General features: G+C 38.2%; 1 protein-coding gene across 1 annotated transcript in view; it reads left to right on the forward strand.

Annotated features, from left to right (window-relative positions):
• The first annotated feature begins 2,497 nt into the window (after positions 1-2,497).
• adcy2a (adenylate cyclase 2a) overlaps positions 2,498-19,301 on the forward strand; it is a 55,424-nt gene continuing 38,620 nt past the window's right edge. The window contains exons 1-2 of the mRNA XM_069143217.1: positions 2,498-3,082; positions 9,273-9,470. Of these exons, the coding sequence (XP_068999318.1) occupies positions 2,543-3,082; positions 9,273-9,470 (738 nt within the window). The 5' untranslated portion in view covers positions 2,498-2,542. The remainder of the gene's footprint in view (positions 3,083-9,272; positions 9,471-19,301) is intronic.

Genomic DNA, 19,301 nt, shown 5'->3' on the forward strand with positions numbered 1-19,301 from the left:
GCAAAATTGTACTTCAGATACAAAAAAAAAAAATCTCAGTTTAAAGGCTGACTAATTGTTTCTTTGATGTTGTGGATTATGATTTGTTTCCCTGTAACATCAGGATGAAACTGTATTGGTCAGAAATATTTTTTATTTTTTTCTACTTAAAGCTGTCATCATCACTTGCAACACTTAACCACATCAAACCTCATTATTGATACTGAGGCACAGGACAGAAGATGAGTGAAAGAAGAGAAGGGAGATAAGATGGTTGAGTAAAAGAGTCGGAAGTAGGTCGACATGCAATGAGCTCTCCAGTAGGAAGCATGAGAGGAAAGTGGGGGGAGGAAGGGAAGATACAATGTCAAGAGGAAACTTAAGGGCTTTGGGTGGAAAACAGTTTAAGGGGAAACTATTGGATGAGGTAAAGGATACAGTATATTTTTTTGATGCAGGTGGATGGAGATGGAGCATGCCTGAGTGTAGGAGAGGAAAGAGGGATTTAATGGAAAGAAAATAAGGTTGTTTTTTGGAGATGTGGTCACATTGAAGGGTGGAAGGATCAGATGGATATCCAGGGATTGTAATGCAGGAGCAGTAGAAGGGTACTGGTGGAAAAATCACAGGAAATGAGTGGGGAAATGTGTGGTGATGTAATAAGAGGTAAATGATAAGAGAAAAGAGATGGGAAAAAAAAGGGAATTGATGTAGATGAGGAAAGGGAGAATACAGCATGGTGCAGGAAAGGGTAGCCAAATTAGTTTTGCCCACTAATCTTTTTAATGCAACCATTACTACCATTACCTGCAACATCAATATCATGTTTCCAAAGCTCTTGGCTGTCTCATGCTTTAACTTCTTGCTCTATCGGATGGATAATACAGTGCTTTGATTTTGGAAAAAAATTGGCTTCAACTCCGAATTGGTAATAAAATTGAAAAAATAGATAAGCATACTAATTAAATCAATTTAGTTAAGCTCTAATGATCCCCTTGGGGAAATTGGGTTCATGTAGGAGTAAAGGAAAGAATATTGATAAGACTAGAGCCAGTGGAGAATATGAAAGATAATAAAAAATAATTACAACAGAATGTGCTACAATAGCATTTAATTGATTTAACTGTTTGTTACAGGACAGCAGGTTTTTAATATTTATTATAAACCAAAAAATGTTTTACCAGCCATACAAAAGGTGTTATTCCCCAGGAGGCACTTCATTCGTGTGTTTCTGCCATTCGTCAGTGCATCTGACAGAACATATGTCTACATAGACCACTTAACGGCTTCTGTTTTACTCACTATGCAATAGTCTCTTAGGTGTATTTCTGTGTGTCAGGTTAATTTTCCTCTTCTTTATACTCGTAACTGAAATGCGCTGCACCACACGGGTGACTGACAACCCAGAACAGTATCTAAACACACCCTGCGCAGACCTGCACGGACCATTAGGCTGTTGCTGATGTCCTGCTCACCCTGCACCTCCTGTGGATACAAGATGTTCCACTGATTGCTTGGGAGTCCCGTTTTTTGTTGTATCAGACTATATACACTACATTTTAGCCCCAACTGTTTTCCAGCACTAAATATGTTTATGGTTATGTATGTTGCAATAGAAAAACACTACAGTCTTATGCTAAGCCCCCCAACCATAGATATTCATAGTGTGGATAATAGTATTATATGATATAATACTAGTAATAGTCTTCACGGGTATAATTTATGGTTTTGTGGAATTATATTTCTTCAACTTAAACGCAATACACAAATGAAGTAGTTTCTGTTGTGGGGCGATTAGAGGAATCCGGAAGTCATCATTTATTCGTCACCACTTATCATATTTTGGCTGACCCTTGTGTGTGCAGTTTGGTTGTCATGCCCTCAACTTCTACTGTCATTTAGCCAGTAACTGAAGTTAGGGAACATTACAAACTTCACTTTTGAACCATGCAGGCACTGCCCAAATATTTATTCTGGGAATAATGTATTGGAAGTAATTCCAGGCTCAAAAAAATTTGACATGGAACCAAATTGTCTTGAACTTTAGTGCTCAAATTACAGGTCTGTTTGATGATGATTATTTGCTTGTGTGTATGTATTTAAAAAAAAGAAATATGCAACAAGAATGTGAAATTTTATCATTCAAAGGTTATGGTACATTCAATAGGAAGGGACTGTCAGGTATTATTTCTATTGCAAAAGAAAAATAAATATAAGATGTGATGGTGTGGGTGATCTTCATTGTCTCTGGGGATGAACTGCGAAATTGAGCTCAAACCTTTGTTTCGTGGTTGCTCAGGTCAAATTATTTCACATTAATACCACATAACACACTCTCTATAAATCAAAATGTCTGTTTTTCCTTTTGCTTCTCTCCCTTTCACTCACTGACTTCTCCCTGCTGCTGCACCTTCCTTTTCTTCCTCCCCTCCCCCTTAGCCCTCTCTCCCTCCCCTTTCCCTTCACTCCCTCCCACTTTTCTCTCTCACTCTAAAAAGCACTCAGTGTCTGCGCTTCCCTTCATTTTCCACCCCAACATGTTGGCAGGGGGAACAGGAGGAGGATGCTGAGCTCTACCTTTGGTGCGTTCTTGCCACCTCTCCAGCCAGCGCACACTGCCTCTGACTCAGACTCAGCTTTCACTTGTCTCCGCCTGAAGGACTTAAGACAGGAGGTGGAGGAGGAATCAAAGAATGAGCTGGAGCTCAGGAGCTCTCACTCCAGGGTCTCCAACAGGAATAACAACAGCAGGAGAACAGAACAGAGCAACTGCTCTTCATCTGTGGTGGAAACTACTAATTCCTCAGCAGTTACCACCTCCTCTTCCTCTGGTTTCCCTCCCTCTTTTTCCTCCCTCTCGGCTCCAAGATCCATGTGGCAAGAGGCAATAAGGAGGAAGCGGTATCTCCTTGACCGGGCAGGGGAGTCTGGCGAAGTGGATAAAGGAGGAGGAGGTGGTCAGGAGAAAAGGAACAGGTCCCCGGACTGGCTATATGAATCATACTACTGTATGAGCCAGCAGCATCCTCTGATTGTGTTTTTGCTCCTCATAGTGATGGGAGCCTGCCTGGCTCTGCTGACTGTGTTCTTTGCTTCAGGACTGGTAAGCTGCCCATTCACAACATGCAGAAACACACACACACACACACACACACACACACACACACACACACACACACACACACACACACACACACACACACACACACACACACATACACATACATTATGCAAATAAAAAATGTAGAAGTAAATATCAGCATATGGACAGCATTATATTCCAGTATGAAATGTGGCATATCCCTGTTTCTGGGCTAGAAAGCACAGTGGCATTATGTAAAGAAAATTCATATCAAGCTTCAGCTCTTTAAGCAGTGAAGACGGGTACAACTAGGGATGTGGAATCATACATATTCTTTCAGCATGCATAGAAATAAGGTCACAAACTGCCTTGCCATGTACTCACAAACTTCCATATGTACACACACACACACACACACACACACACACACACACATATGCACGCACACACACACACGCACGCACACATGCACACGTGCTGGTGCAGTACCTATATGCACGCACATGTAGACCCTCACAGCATGTGGTCTTTATTGCAGCACTAATGTGAAGAGAAGGGTGAGATAAAAGTGAGGGGGGGAAGAAGGGGCAGATTTATTGTCTGAGCTCATGGTTGACTGAACTACAGAAAGGAGATCAGTTTCCTTCTGTCACTATTTTGACAGGCTTGTCTTAGCTCTAAAAACTGGAAGATTTCAAAGCAGTGAACGCAAGGCTCTAGAATAAAAGGACATTCTTAACAAAACAAAAAAACAAAAATACCCGATATTTTTACATCCACACTTTGATTGGATGTGCTTTAACTTTGAAAGTCCCTGCCTGAGTCTGAATGTATATATCTAAAAAAGGAAAGGATTTTAGGACAATATGTTATATTATATATATATATATATACATATATATATGTATATATATATATTAGGAAAGTGCCTCTCCCATTCCTGTCTCGACTGAGTCTGCTATTAAGATAGGCTTAGTATAAAACACGCTGAAAGAGACAGTGAGACACAGACAACACTGACACACTGCAAATCACCTAAATTCACCAGAAAATAATCAAATCTGTGCCAATTCTTCTGTATTGTGGCTAAATGTATTGTGGAATGCAAATGGAATCAAAAGTTTTGTTGTATGGCAAAGTTGTTTCCATACACTGTAACTCTCAACTAGTACACTGATGTGTTTAACTAACATCTGTGGTTGGAGAGCGAGGGATTGCAGATCCATCCAGTCACAATCAGTCAAGACAAAACAGTATCGCATAATGAGCCTCATTAGACAACAAATGAAGAGACTTCAATCTTTGATCGATCGTATTTAATCTGGCAAATGTTGTGATAGTTGATGGTGTTTTACTAACCTCCTACACGCTGCCACAAGTGTGCAATAATTGTCATAATTAGAGCTAGGTAAATAGGTCCATGAAAATGCCAAAAATGTATTTGTGTTACTCAACTGTGAGGGCACAGTAAAGCTCCTGGATGATGAACGATGCTCGCATATTCGAACTGTTTTGGAGGTGATTTATAGAAAAGGTGTTTGGGCACCTTTTCATTTCAAATTGAATGACTTAAGCTCTGCAAGAATAAGGTGAAGTACCCTGTGAATACTTAATACCTCATCACTGACGGACAAATGTTGGCAGATCACCCAGCTTCAGCGCTGTCAACTGACACTGGCTGATGACACTGCAACACTTTTTTAAAACTTCAACCACCTCTGGTGAGGTAAAGAAAATAACTCTGCCTATAATTTATTTCATTTCCAAAGACCTGCGCTCATACTGCATTTTGGATAACAATGGGTTTTGCTGAAACATTGTTGCAGCAGAGAGGCTGTTCTCCACTGGAGACATAACATCAACAAAAAAATTAAATTCTCTTTTTATTCCAGTACACACCAATTTCTGTTTAAAAAAAAAAAAACATTTCAGCTGTAATGTTGGTCGGTAGATTACTTTCATTCCATAATTTTTATTTATTTATTTTTTTCCTTATCGAATCGATTATTTTGAAATTCTAATCAATTCTGAAACAAATCATGGTACCAATAATCAGAATCAAATTGAGATTGACAGAGTCAACCTCTGTCATTATCATATTTTGTTATTTTCTTGTGGAGATATTTTAATGATTAATCATCAATTCCTCTTACTCTTCAAATTAGTTACAGCCTAATAGTTAATTTAATTTCAGATGGCTGACAGCATTTGTGTTCAAAGCTGTGGCAAAATGTCAAAGTAAAAGTTAAAAAGCAGCTAAAGCATGAAGTATTAATGTAGAGTTAGAAGCATGAATGCGCCAGAACCAAACAGAGGGCCTTTGAAATCTTTAGTTTTGAGGAAAATACTTTACATTAATCAGATTAAAAATAAATAAATAAATAAATATATATATATATATATATATATATAGTTTTGCAAGTTGTATTTAAAATGTTTTTGTGGGCGAAGAATAAATAAAGGTATTTTCCTGTTCGGTCACTGCTCAGACTATCTGCCTCAACATCGTCTCTTGTGTTTGTTCTATCCCTGTGCTGGGTAGGCATGAATTTTGCTGCTCCCTTGTTTTGTTCTTTTCCTCTTTTCATCATCCTCTATTTCTCCCCATTCTCGTGCCATCTCTCACCTCTTCATATTTCTGTCTCTCTTGTTATTTGTATCCCGTCATCCCTCCATCCCGCTGGCTGGCTGACCTAAATCCTGTGCTGTTTTGGAGCTCTGCTCTGGGCGAGACAAACTCTATGTGGCTCTCTGCTGCCACACACATCCTGTCCTGTCCCACTGCATTGACTGTGCAAGAGAAAACGAGAGGATATGTGGGGGTGGGGGGCTGAAGAAGGAGAACGAGAGAGCTAGGGAGAGGATGAGTGCAGAGACAAGCATTGTTAGGCTCACAGAAAGACAGAGATGGGTCACTTCTGAAAATGATGACAAGAATACAAAAAATGGGGGTAATAATTTGTAATGGCAATGAATAAAAAACACAATCCATTTTAAATCATCAGCTGGCATAACTGTATATTTTTACACACACAAGTTAAAAAGAGAACTTGAAAAGAATATGTGCATTAGTTTGGATTATGCGGTGTAATTTACATCATGAATATTGAGACTTTTTAAAGTAAGAAATATGAGACCGAAGAGTCCTCATGGATGAAAAAGCAGTGCCATTAAGCAGTGAGATCCTTTCATTTAGCAAGAGTCAGCAAATTACTCTCCCTGATGTTAAACTAAATATACAACAAACAACAGCGGTTCTTTCTATGAATTTTTGATTGACAGATGTCAGTGATTATTTTACACATTTTCCTTGCCTACGCACCCAAATGTGGCAGTAAAGATGGGACACACCTGTCTCCCTACGATGTCCCTGTCCTGACCCTTTTCCATCCCCATCACACCACTAGAAAAGCATTGATGGTATGAAATCTGGCAAAGGCAGGCAGCACAAACGTCTCATTTCACTGTGCCATCCTCCTACATCCACCTTGAAGAAACTCAATAAATGTTTTATCAGAACTTTTATATCTAAGTATCTAAGTGTGTTTCAAAAAGGCAGTGGCAAATCCATTATGGATGTGGTTTCAACTGGCTACTGGTTAACACTGGGGCCTTTTTAGTTTTCTTTTAGTTTTTTTTCCATAATCCATAGGTTGTTTTCCGTATTTTGTCTTTTACATCTTTGTATTGTAAAGAGGATGTGCAGGGATTACAAAATACAGATTCATGTAATGGGGAATCCGATTAGTCTGAAGTAAATGAGATAGAGCAGTTCAATGAATTTTCTTCACATTCCTTATATTCTACTAGTTTTAATTTTTTTTTACTGTTTACTTTTTCTGTTCTCTCAGTGTCAAACCCATAGACGGGTTTCTTATTTACAGACTTGTTAAGTTTGTGCATATTCAAGGGGACAAAACTGCTTTGGTAGCTGGTCGCAAGATGATAGTCAGACATTGTAATTAATGTAGATTTTGTGTAAATTGTTCTTTTTCATAAATAGGGTTCAGCATTAAATTTTTTCTTCACTGGCCCACTTGACCAGTAGGTCAAAGCTTTGCTGACCTGTTGTATGCTTTCACTGGTACAGCAGCTGAAACATTTGAAAATGAAATCTTAATTTTTTTATTTTGTTGTTTTATTATACACAAAATGTACACCACTGAAGTTCACTTTAGATTTGGTTGTTTATGATTTAGGAACCAATAAGCAATGAATTTATGATAGTAACATTTAAGTGAATATGGATGACCCTAATAATAAGAACTGTAAAGAACTGAGAAAATGCTGATAGATCAGAGCGTAACTCTGCTTATTTTCTATTGCTGAACCTTACAAATGTGCCCTATATCCCACATGCAGGGAATCACTAGCTAACAGAACACAGAGAAGCATTGTATAACCACTGCAGTGCAACCCAGACAGGTGTGTGGCCAAACATTTGTTTGAAAAGAGTGAAATGATATCTTCTATTTTAAGATCTTCTTAAGGTGAACCAGTGATTTTATCTATCTGGGCAGGTCACTGAAGAGCAGCCTTGTAAGTGACTTCACAAAGCGATTGCCTCTTTAGTCCATTTTGTTAAGTTTCAGGGCACTGAAGAAGTCTTTATAGGGAATCCTTAAAAAAACCCTCTACAAACATGTCTCAGTACCTGTTTTCCACCCAGGAGTATTGTTGTTTCCACAAAAGTGGAAGCAACAATACTCCTGGTAGTATAAATTATTTTATTTCTTTAGCGGACTTTTTGAAAGTATTGCGTATGTTTATTTCGGTGAATTATGTTGCATTTAATCGAGCATCTTCACAACTACGACATCATCTGAAATACGCTCACATTGCAGACTGTGATTGGCAGTCACTAAATAGAATTGCCCAGCAACTGACTGCTAAACTTCAGGGTTGGATCTGCTTTCTGTCTTTCATTGCCATCTTATTCACGATGATTTATAATATTAGCTTACAATAGTTTATCATGAGTAGAGATCTCTAAATGAAATTGCCCCACTAAGTTTGCTATTCAGAGCTAAAAGTAGGCAGCTGTATCACAAGAACCTTTATGGCTTACTAAAATGTAAAATGAATGTCGCTCAACTTACCTGGTATGTTGTCCTCTTCTTGGACAATATCAGGAGCATGGTGGTAACGTTAGTGTCACCAAGTCAAAGTAAAGATGTTTACGTCAAGGCTAATTTACAACCTGCTACATTTGGATTTGACAGCTACTGTACGATGGCAATTAGCTAGGTCTGGGACAGGAAATGGCTGTCACCGATTGCATAAAGCCTAGGTAGCATAGCACAGACTGTTGCTGACTTCAGGACCACCGGGACCCCAATCCACTCTTTCGATGGCCTGGATCCTAAACCCCCTTCTGTTCTCAGTGAATGAATTTGATTCCTTCAGAAGATTGAACATTTTGCATTCATCTTTTTTGCAGCTGGTGCAGTTTACTATATAAAAAAAAAAACAACAACTCTTCCTCATCTCTTTGGAGCATGGCTCTGCCAGATATGCTGTGAAGAGTGCTGCTTTCTGTCCCCTGGTTGCGCATGTGTTTTTGTGGGGATGATAAAACCCACATTACACACCAAAATATATTTCTAAAAAGATGATCAGTTTAATTCATTCATTAAGGACCAGTGCTACAGTATATTCTGTTGGCTCTCGTGAGTGAAGGCTCATCCACAGAATGGATCGTGTGTCTGTCTTCCCTACAATGATTGGCAAAGTAATCTGTAAATATACACTACACATAGCCTGTAATTTTTTTTAAATGTATACTAAGTAAAGTTTTAGAACAATGTGCAACAATAACAAATGACTGATTAGAATTAGTATTAGTATTTTACATGCATTTACTTTCCTATAAATACTCGTGTGCTTTTACATTTTCATTCACTATCCACTTTTAAGATGCCTTATATTTCGTGGTAATGATGAATTTGTCTGTACTCAGAGATGCACATGTCTGCATTGGATGGTTGTGTTTTCAGGAAACAAAATAAAGATGATGAGAAGTTGTTTACAACAGGGTGTTTTGTGCACCCTCAAGAACTTTGTCTTATATTTTATCTTCTTATCTTTATTTATGTAGGCAAAACTATTTTCTTGAAATATCTCTCCTTTGTCTGATAAGTAACATATCTTTTTCCCCACTTAAATTGTCTGTCCACATGTCTCACTGTCTCTCTCTTATGCTCTTTTTCAGAACGTTGCTGACCATGTGGCCTTTGTAATAACTGTGCCCACGGCACTAGCGATATTCCTGGCTGTGTTTGTACTTGTCTGCATTGAGTCCATCTTCAAGAAGCTCTTGCGTGTTTTCTCCCTGGTCATCTGGGCTTGCTTGGTTGCCATGGGCTACCTTTTTATGTTTTCTGGCGGGATCGTCTGTCCATGGGATCAGGTAAGACAGAGATGACATCTTTGGAAAATGTATTTGTTGTGGAGGAGCATGTGATGCATTCTGTGATTTATTTAATGTGCACCTCCTGTTTTGTAGTTTCATGAGAGACTTGGTGTCTTAAGGAAAAGCTAATACAGTGACAAGAACACGTTTTGAACCCTTTAAAATGACCTAATTTTCTGCCTTAATTGGTCATGAAATGTGATCTCACATGTGAGTCACTACCTTGAATGTGCAGCTCTTCAAAACTTTCCAAATATTATTGGACCAAATAGATTTAATTCTGATGGTGAAACATGTCATTGTCCAGCATTTGTGATGCCTGTTATTTAATGTATCCACCATCCTACAACAACAACCATAGCGACAGAGTAGACTGTGACAGAGCCTTTGACATAAGCACGTGTTAACAGGGTTTTTATAAGCCCCAAATCAAAGTCTTCATGTTGATGTACAGTGTCCTTTTTATACCATACTTATACCAGTGCTGTGCTTTTCCTGGACAGTCTCTGAGTCTTCTGTGTTTTACTTTTGGAGTCATCTTAGCTGGGCACAGGCTTTTAGGAAGAGCAGCTATACTAAATTGTCTCTCATTTATAGACCATTTGTCTGTGGACTAATCAATACTTTATCTCTTTGAGATTACTTTGTACCATGTCCATCTTTATGCAAATCAATAACTCTTGATCGTAAAGCTCTGTCTACACAGAAAGGGTTTCAGCAGCATGTTTTTATCATCCATCTCACCTGCGCCTGACTGAACAGTTGTTCCTCTACTTTTATCACTACAGCTGTCTACACAAGTGGTTTAACTGTTTTACGCATTTTAGTCACGCTAACTGCAGGTAAACTTGACATGTCGATTTATAAGTCTATTTTCTGGTGTTTTACTACAGTGACTGTATGCTGATGGAGCTATTAGTCCTTCCAAAACCCATTTGACCAACAGCTCAATACTGTGTCTGAGCGCAGTAGACATAAGTGTAGACACAGGCGGTGGACCAGGACCACACTCCTGTGTGAGTCTTCTGAGATTGCTCTTTTTGTCAGGCATGGTTCACATCAGCAGATGCTTCTTGTGTGATGGTTCATTGATTGGACTCTAGGTTTGCGAACCCCAGACTCCTGTTAGCTTTTGTTGATGTCATTAGTCGAAGGGGTTTACATACTTTTTGAACCCTGTGAATGTTTGAATGATGTTTTCAGTATAACTCTGAAAAATACAATGGTTATTATGTGTTATTAGTTTAAATCAATTGTGTTTGTTCATATTTCCCTTACTTAGATAAACATCTAACCATATTTTCATGGAAATGTATACAAAAAATCTGACTATTTCAAAGGGTTCAGCACTTTTTTTTCTTCCCACTGTATATCAGATTTTAAATAACAACTTTGGATTGATAGTACATAGTTGTTTTCCAAGATGGAATTCTGGGTTCAGTGGATTTTGGATGTTACTGATGCATGTTTCTTCTTTCAATGCCTTGCTCTTTTGACTCATAATATCTGTGTTGTTCTGTAGTGAATGACAACATCTTTGTGGAATTTTGAGAGTTTAGAAGTGTGGCCATACGGATAACTTGATAATTTGTCGAGAGTTTCCGCCCTATAAATATAACACTTGTTCAAAACATTTCCTTGATTGCCAGAAAACCCTCATGGAATCTGGTAGCAGAAAGATGGAGTGCTGTTATAAAGAACATAGATAAATGTGAAACAAGACATGGGGTTTCATTTGGCCTGGATAGAAAAATCTCCTTTAGCTTTTACTTTGTCTCTTGTGATTTCTGACCTACATCCTATCTTTTAATCCTTCAATGCTACCTGACATTTCATTATGTTTTTGTGTGCTTCTGCCTCATTGATTCTTAGTTAATAAATGAAATTAAGTGAAATTATAAAAATTTGTATCCTTGAAAAAGCCCTAGAGTTGATGTCCGAATGAAAAACTGCATTGATAGATTGAAAACAGCATTATTGAAGCCTGGCCATCTGTGACTAAAAAAATACCATTGTGAAACTGTAAAACATGATTACGTATTCTGTGTCAGACCTCTTCACTTGATTTCAAATCCACAGCTAACACTAAGAACATTAAGAAAACATCTATCTAATTCAAAACTAAATTTCCCCACTGTGGGATTAATAAAGTTTAAAGTCTAAAAGAATGCTTTGAGCTGATTACATAGTCAACATAAATGCATGAATGCAGCCATGTGGATCATTATTACTGTTTGACTTGAACGAGACACAGAAGACCATATATCAGTGTCACATTGGTGAGGAAATGCAGTCAGCTGGCATAAAGGAAGCCTGGTAGATGTGTTGTGTGGAACTGCTCTAAATCAACTTTTGTAAATCAATACATCATTTTTGTCCGTGCATTTATCAAGTGTTCCACGACACTATTCTCGATACCGTACGACCTCATAGGAGTCAGAATGCACAAAAATACTGCTTATCTGAGAGCAGTTTCCTTATGTTTGTGTGTTTCTGCAGTAGTACAGGAAATATATTTTTTTTCTACATATAAAGCAGATCATATATAATGAGCATCCCATTATAATGTTTTATTCAATACAGAAACATCGGAGTTTCCTTGCCCCTATGACTAGTTTACCAGTTTTGTTGTATATCTGCATACCTACAGTATACGCCATGTGTAGTACACTCTGCACCAACGATAAATGTGCAGTTACATGTTGCAAGGTGAAAAAAACAGCAGTCATATAATTGCTCCTGCCATATGCATCCTGCAACAGGTCTCATTGGAAACACCACAGTACATTAGGTCTTCATTATTTGAAAACTATACTCATTCAGCATTACTTGGCAAGACTCTAGTGTGGACTCACCCATCACAAAGATACACTGATTCACACACCTCTCCATTCATTCCTTTCTTCTGCTCACTGAAAATGTGAGGCCATTATGCCATTACTGCTCCCTCAGTGTTGCATCTTAGCCATGTTAATTAATACTCATTCAAAGAGATATTATTGTTGATAGGCACTGCAGTCTATGCGTTTTTAGATCTAGGAAATGACTCGCTAGCATTTTCACATTGCTCCATCTTAGTATACAATATTTAGTATTCTCATCTACCATTGTGGAGAACAGAAAACGTACTTTATATATCAGTGAAATAATGCATGTCAACTCTCTTCATCCAGTCAGTCATGAAAAATCTTTGAATAATACATAAGAAGTGTTTGCCAATAACCATGGGTAATTTTTAGGCCTCCCCTGAGACAGTCGTCAGCATAATAAAAGGAATAGTTCTGCAGATCTCTTAGACTAAAGAGGCACCGCCAGCCAAAATATCTGATGATTATATTTCCTTCATGAAATTCTTTTGACATTTAGCTTCGTTGCTTAACAAACACTCATTTCTGCCCTATGATTGCCATTAGGCTGTGTAAATCCTGCCCTTTATTTTATCTAAAGAACAACATGTATTTTTGATTAAAAAAAAACAGTTCCCAAGCTGGCACACTGTCAGTCTCAGTTTTCATACAGTTTATCAACTCACCTGTGAACCATCAAAGTCAAATAAAACACCAGTATAGCCATGAGAACCCTTCACTTTAAACACGTCTTCGCTCTTAAAATTGCAGTTGGTGTTCCTGGAAAAAACATCAGGACTTGAAAACACCGGGACAAATCCTGCTGAGCCGGTGGGGCGTCAAAAAATCTATTATGTTTTTACTGGCCCTGTGTGTGTCTTTTACAGCTGTGTACCTGTCATTCAGGGTGCGCATTAGAGCATGATGCAGGCGCTCGTCCCAGCGAATAAACCCAGGGCTGAATTTCTTTCCCAGTGCATCCCTGATTGCGATTACTGTCAGATTCTTCTTTTAAACTCTCTTTTTGATAGATCTTTCTTTCTGTTTTGGGTGGATTTGCAGTGTAGACCATGGTTGGCAATGCTGGAATAGGAACTTTTTTCTGCAAGACTTGAATTGAGCTTAATATCTAAATATATGTTCACGTGGATCTGCATTTGTGCAACAGCCAACTCTGTGAAGTGACCCATCATTGGCCTAAAGCCTCCATCACAGGCTAGATTTTCTAAAGCCTGAATACAGAGCCAAGAGGAGAGGCAGGAATTTAGTGTTCTCTCTAACCACTTAAAGTACAAAATGCTGAAAGGATATTGTGCAATCTTTGCCCTTCAACATCAAACAAAAAAAAACCTGCCTACCCCAGCTTTAAAGATTTGTATTTTTGAAAAAGGCAAAAAAAAAATTTACTGATGAAATTGGTATCAGGGATATGCCAATAATCCCTGGAAGTGGACAGGATCAGCACTTTACGGCATAACATGTTTCGAGTGTTGGGCACCGTGCCAACACTCTGTAAGACTATGGCAATTCAAGATTACACTGGATTTTAGCTGTGAATCTGAGGAAGGGACAAAGAAGGGATACTTTTGATCTGCAGTAAATTTGTAGAAATACCTTTTTTTAATCCTATACTACCAGGTTTATCAGTACTGTCTGTGTCTATCAACAGTTTGTGCATGTCAGTATCACTACAGTTGTCAAGCTAGAGAACCAATAAGTATTACAACTTGAATTGAGGGGTCCTTTAAATACAAAATACTAAATAAATGAAAAAACTGTAACCAGTTCCTTAAATATGTGTATCTTTGGGTGTATCCAAAGTCATATTGTATTTGCACTGTACTATATGTATCATATGTTATATTATCATTAAGCTCTTTATAAGGATCACCACACTAATGCTGGATAACGCCTCTCTTTGCTCTTTAAACAACCTCAGTTAATCGCAGTGTGGGTTACTTCCTCCTGACCTGTATCTGCATGATTTTTATGCATTTCACTGCTGCCACATGATTGGCTGATTGGATAATAGCATCAATAAGCTGGTGTACAGGTATTCTGATTAAAGTGCTCAATGAATGTATCTTCAAATATGATGAGAGAAGATCTTTAAGGATGGGTTTATTTTTGCTTATGTTCTACCCTCCCTCCTTGTTGTTTAAGTCTTCACTTACATAGTATCCTACATGTGGAGCGTGGTGCGCAGTTTCTCCTCAGCCAATTATAATAATAACCATTCTTTGATTCTGTGGTCACCCTGGTCTTACACTGTTGCTGAGTGGATATCTGCTACAGAAAAGAAACTAAGGGACTCAAAGTGAAAGTCAGAGTTAATTAAATGCTTTCTGTGCTGTAGCGAGGTGGTTGCTATGAGAAGTAGAGGAATGAAACGGTGATTAGAGACTGAGCTCCATGCTCCCTCATCGCCCCACATGTCATGTATAGCCATGAGCTCATTAAGAATGATGGCTTTCTTCCCACATCTTTCATGCAGTGTTGTTGTTGCTGGTCAGTGAATGAGAATATTGCTGCCCATTGTGACGTTTTAAAAATCAGTATATTGAATGGACAAAAAATGTATTGTAGAACTCGTAGACAAGCTTCTTAGATGCCATCATGTACAGTGCTATATATGTACTATTGTCAACAACTCCCATGAAAAGCCCAAAATAAATGTATCCAGCCTGATTTAGCTTATCCCTCTGTGCAATAGAGCACTATTGTAGTCCCAAAACATTTATAGATAACAGCAGTGAGCCACACTGTTGCACTGAGTGAAGCATATGTTCATTGTGAAAAGAGTATACTATAGTTTGAGAAACAGCTCTACAGTCAACATACGACAATCACTTTTATAGACTTTGGAGAGTTATTCCAGGAAAGTAAACATTACTACACATGCTGAGACACAGAATTCTGTTTACAGTGCTCAACATATTACAACCTGCTGGCTTTGGACTATAGTTAATGGAGAAATTTACAATGTCTGAGTTTCAGTACAACAAGTGAATATTTGACTCTTCCGGGGAGAAAATGTAATTTGAAATCTAATAAGAAACAAAGCAAAAGAAAAATGGGACACGCATATATAATGGATCTGTAAAGGATTTTTAGTCCAAAGAGCTCTGTTTATGAAGTTCTAGTCTTATGCTTTCCATACTGATGTACATTGATGTGTTTGTGGTATATTTGGGTTGCACCATTTTAATGGAATGTACCAGAAACATTATGTAGGCTATGAATCTTTCGACTCTCCAGCCTATGGTTTTGCCTTCTTTTAAAATGTTCTATGCTAACAGACAACAACATGTACACTTAAATATACTTTGATAATGCAGATGCTGTAAGTATTTGGACATTTGTTGTTCTTCAGTTTCTTTGCTTCAGCACATCCCATTTGGAGTGAAATAATGGATACTATATTAAAGTGTCATGTCTCAGTTTGAATTTGAGTAGGTTTATATGGATATGGAAAGCACTGGGTGTGAGACACAGCCCTTTTAAGGCTAAGTGCCCAAAGTGCAAGGGCTCAAAAGTAATTTGACTCTTGGGTATTAAATATGTCTCGCTCAGTTTCAGCCAAATGCATCAAAACTTATTGGGTGATATTTAATCTTTCAGCAGGGCAACTACCCTAAGCAAACAGCCAATGCAACCTAACAGCTTTTCAGGGTGATGAGGTGAAATATCTTTGACTGGCCGAGTTGGTCACCTGATCTCAGTCCGACTGAGCTGCTTTCTACTCGTACTGAAGAACAGACTAAAGGCAGAGATACCCAACAGCACACAATAAGTTAGAGCTCAAAGTGGCTTCAGGACTCATCTCACCACTGACGATACAAAGCTTGTCCTGATGTCTACGGGTATAAAACATCAGACTTTTGCAGCCCTAGACTTTGGGCAGATGTAAAATGCTGTGGCTGTGTCTCACACGAAGTTCTTGGTATATCAATCTAAACCTCATCAAATCAAAGGTGAGTTATTTGTTCCGCAGGAGGTGATCATCATGCTCTCCTTAACAGTAGTTTTATTTCCACACTGATTATCAGACCTTTTAGGATAACCTTACTTTCTTGTTCTTTGCAAGTGTAGGTCAGCTGACTGTTTCAGAAAAGGGTTATATTAAATATTTACTGACAGTTTCTACACCTGTAGACTACACTGTATACGACTTTAATTTGATTATTCATGGAGGAACAATTTTGCAACCACTGCACAAAGATTCAAGTGTTGTGCAACTTCCTCAATAGCTCACGAGTTAATGGAATTGGGTGTGAGATTGAAGACTTGACATTGCCTTTCAATTTTGTCATACAATGGTTAATCAAGAAAGAAAATGGGGTTAGAAGATAAAAACATTTCTGTGACATGGCCAGTTTCTCAATCATTCTTTTCACTGGACCAATGGCATAAACTTAACTTGTAATTAGCTTGTAATGTTTCTTTATATCATGTTTTTTTTTCGATAAGTAACAAAAAATTATGGAAATATGGGATAAACTATTATTTATTATGATGACCATTAAGTTGGCCATAGTAACAACTTCTCCCACTGTTATTGAATGCCATTTAATATATTCTCCCCCAAAGTATACAAAATATGTTAAAGTACAGCCCCGTTTCAAAAAAGTCGGAACACTGTGTGAAATGTAAAAAAAATAAAAATGCAATGATTTGCAAATCTCATAAACCCATATTTAATTGCAAATAGACCACAGACAACAAAGCAAGTGTTGAAACTGAGAAATTGTATTATTTTATATAAAAATATATGCTAATTTTGAATTTGATGCCAGCAACACGTCTCAAAAAAGTTGGGACAGAGGCATGTTTACCACTGCGTTGCATCACCTCTTCTTTTAACAACTTTCTGTAAACGTTTGGGAACTGAGGATCCCAGTTTCTGGAGTTTTCAATTGAAATGTTGTCTCATTCTTCTTGCCTGATATAGGATTTCAGCTGCTCAACATTTCAGGGTCTCCATCGTATTTTTCATTTGATGATGCCCCAAATGTTTTCAATCATCAACAGTCATGTACTTGAAATACGTGCAGAATGTAGTTTGGCACTGTCTTGCTGAAAGAAGCAGGGCCTTCCCTGAAAGAGACGCTCTCTGGAGGGCATATGTTGCTCCACAACCTGTATATGTTGTTCAGCATTCATTGTTCCTTCAAATATGTGAAAGCTACCCATGCCATGTGCACTAATGCATCCTTATACCATCACGGATGCTGGCTTTTGAACAGCGCTGATAACAAGTTGGGTTGTCCCCGTCCTCTTTAGCCCTGAGGACATTGCGTCCATGATTCCCAAAAAGAATCTCAAATATTGATTCGTCAGACCACATTAAAGTTTTCCACTTCGCCTCAGTCCATCTTAACTGAGCTCAAGCCCATAGAAGGTGGCAGCGCTTCTGGATCATGTTTATATATGGCTTCTTCTTTGCATGGTAAAGTTTTAACCAGCATTTGTGGATGCAGTGACGAACTGTGTTCACAGACAATGTTTTTCGGGAAGTGTCTTTGAGCCCGCACAGTAATTTCCACGATAGAATCATGTCTGTTTTTAATGTAGTGCCGCCTGAGGGTCCGAAGATCACGGCCATCCAATATTTGTTTTCAGCCTTGTCCCTTGCGTAGAGAGTTCTCCAGATTCTTTGAATCTTTTAACGATAATATGTACCGCAGACGACAAAATCCCCAAATTCTTTGTAATTTTACGTTGAGGAACATTATTCTAAAATGTACTGCACTATTTTCCCACTCAGTCTTTCACAGAGTGGTGAGCCTCTCCCCATCATCACTGCTGAGACTGAGACTTTGCCTCTCTGAAATCCTCTTTTTACTCCCAATAATGTTACTGATCTATTGCCAATTAACCTAATTAGTTATGAGATGATCGACCAGGCTTTTGCTGCCACTGTCCCAACTTTTTTGAGATGTGTCGCTGGCATTGAAAATTCAAAAAGAGCATCTATTTTTCATAAAACAATCACGTTTGTCCGTTGTTGGCTTAGGTTTATTTTCAATTAATTATGGGTTTATAAGATTTGCAAATCATTGCATTTTATTTTCATTTTCATTTTACACAGCATCCCAACTTTTTCAGAAACAGGGTTGTACATTGCTTCCCTTCTGTAAATTATTTGCCATTATTTGTACATATGTCATGAATCTGAGGCAGAGAAGTTAGGTAGGAGTGAACGACAGTGATATGCCAGAGGATTTCTTACTGAAGCACCATTACAAGAGGCTAACCTACAGATGGAAAAAAAATATTGAAGTGTAGATTAATGGGTATAATGGTGGTCAAGTTGTATAAGAGCATGAATCTAAAAGGTCAGTGACCAGTGTTATTGTCTAAAGATAGTAACAATGAGTTATTATGTCATCGGACATATTTTATGTTGTCAGTTGCCATTGCAGAAACACGTGTGGTTGTTTTTTGCTTAAAAACTATTATTTCACACCCTGTACAGGTTGCTGTGTTCCAAATGACATACTTCATTTAGTACTTCAAATAGTGCTCTTACATGTTAGGACTCTTATTTTTGTAGTGCAGGAATTTTAACAGGGTAGTGCTGTTTCAAATCAAACACAGACGTGCTGCACTTTCCAGAAATATCCTCAGCATGTGAACACATCACCTGCCAAACTATCTGCAGCTTTAATTATTTTACCCAGAAATCAACAAGTTTTCGTCTTTAAAACATTCAATAAACACACTGATTCTTCTGTCCAGCAGCAGTAGTGACAACTTTTGTGAGGTGTTCTCCAACACATGCAGCTTCCTCAGACGCCTTAATTTGAAAATTCTTTACGTCGGTGGCCCCGCCCCTTCCTCTACATAGCCAAGATGGCGACCGTTTAGGGTGGAAACTGTCCACACTGTATTTCACACTTTTGTTTTGGACCATTTTGAGTGCAGCATCCTGGTGCTTATCGTGCACTGCATGTACTCACAGTGTGAACGCACTTATGCA

Source organism: Embiotoca jacksoni, unplaced genomic scaffold, assembly GCF_022577435.1.
Source record: "Embiotoca jacksoni isolate LCO1_2020_lvr unplaced genomic scaffold, fEmbJac1.0.p SCAF_11, whole genome shotgun sequence".
In the NCBI taxonomy this organism is placed as follows: domain Eukaryota; kingdom Metazoa; phylum Chordata; class Actinopteri; family Embiotocidae; genus Embiotoca; species Embiotoca jacksoni.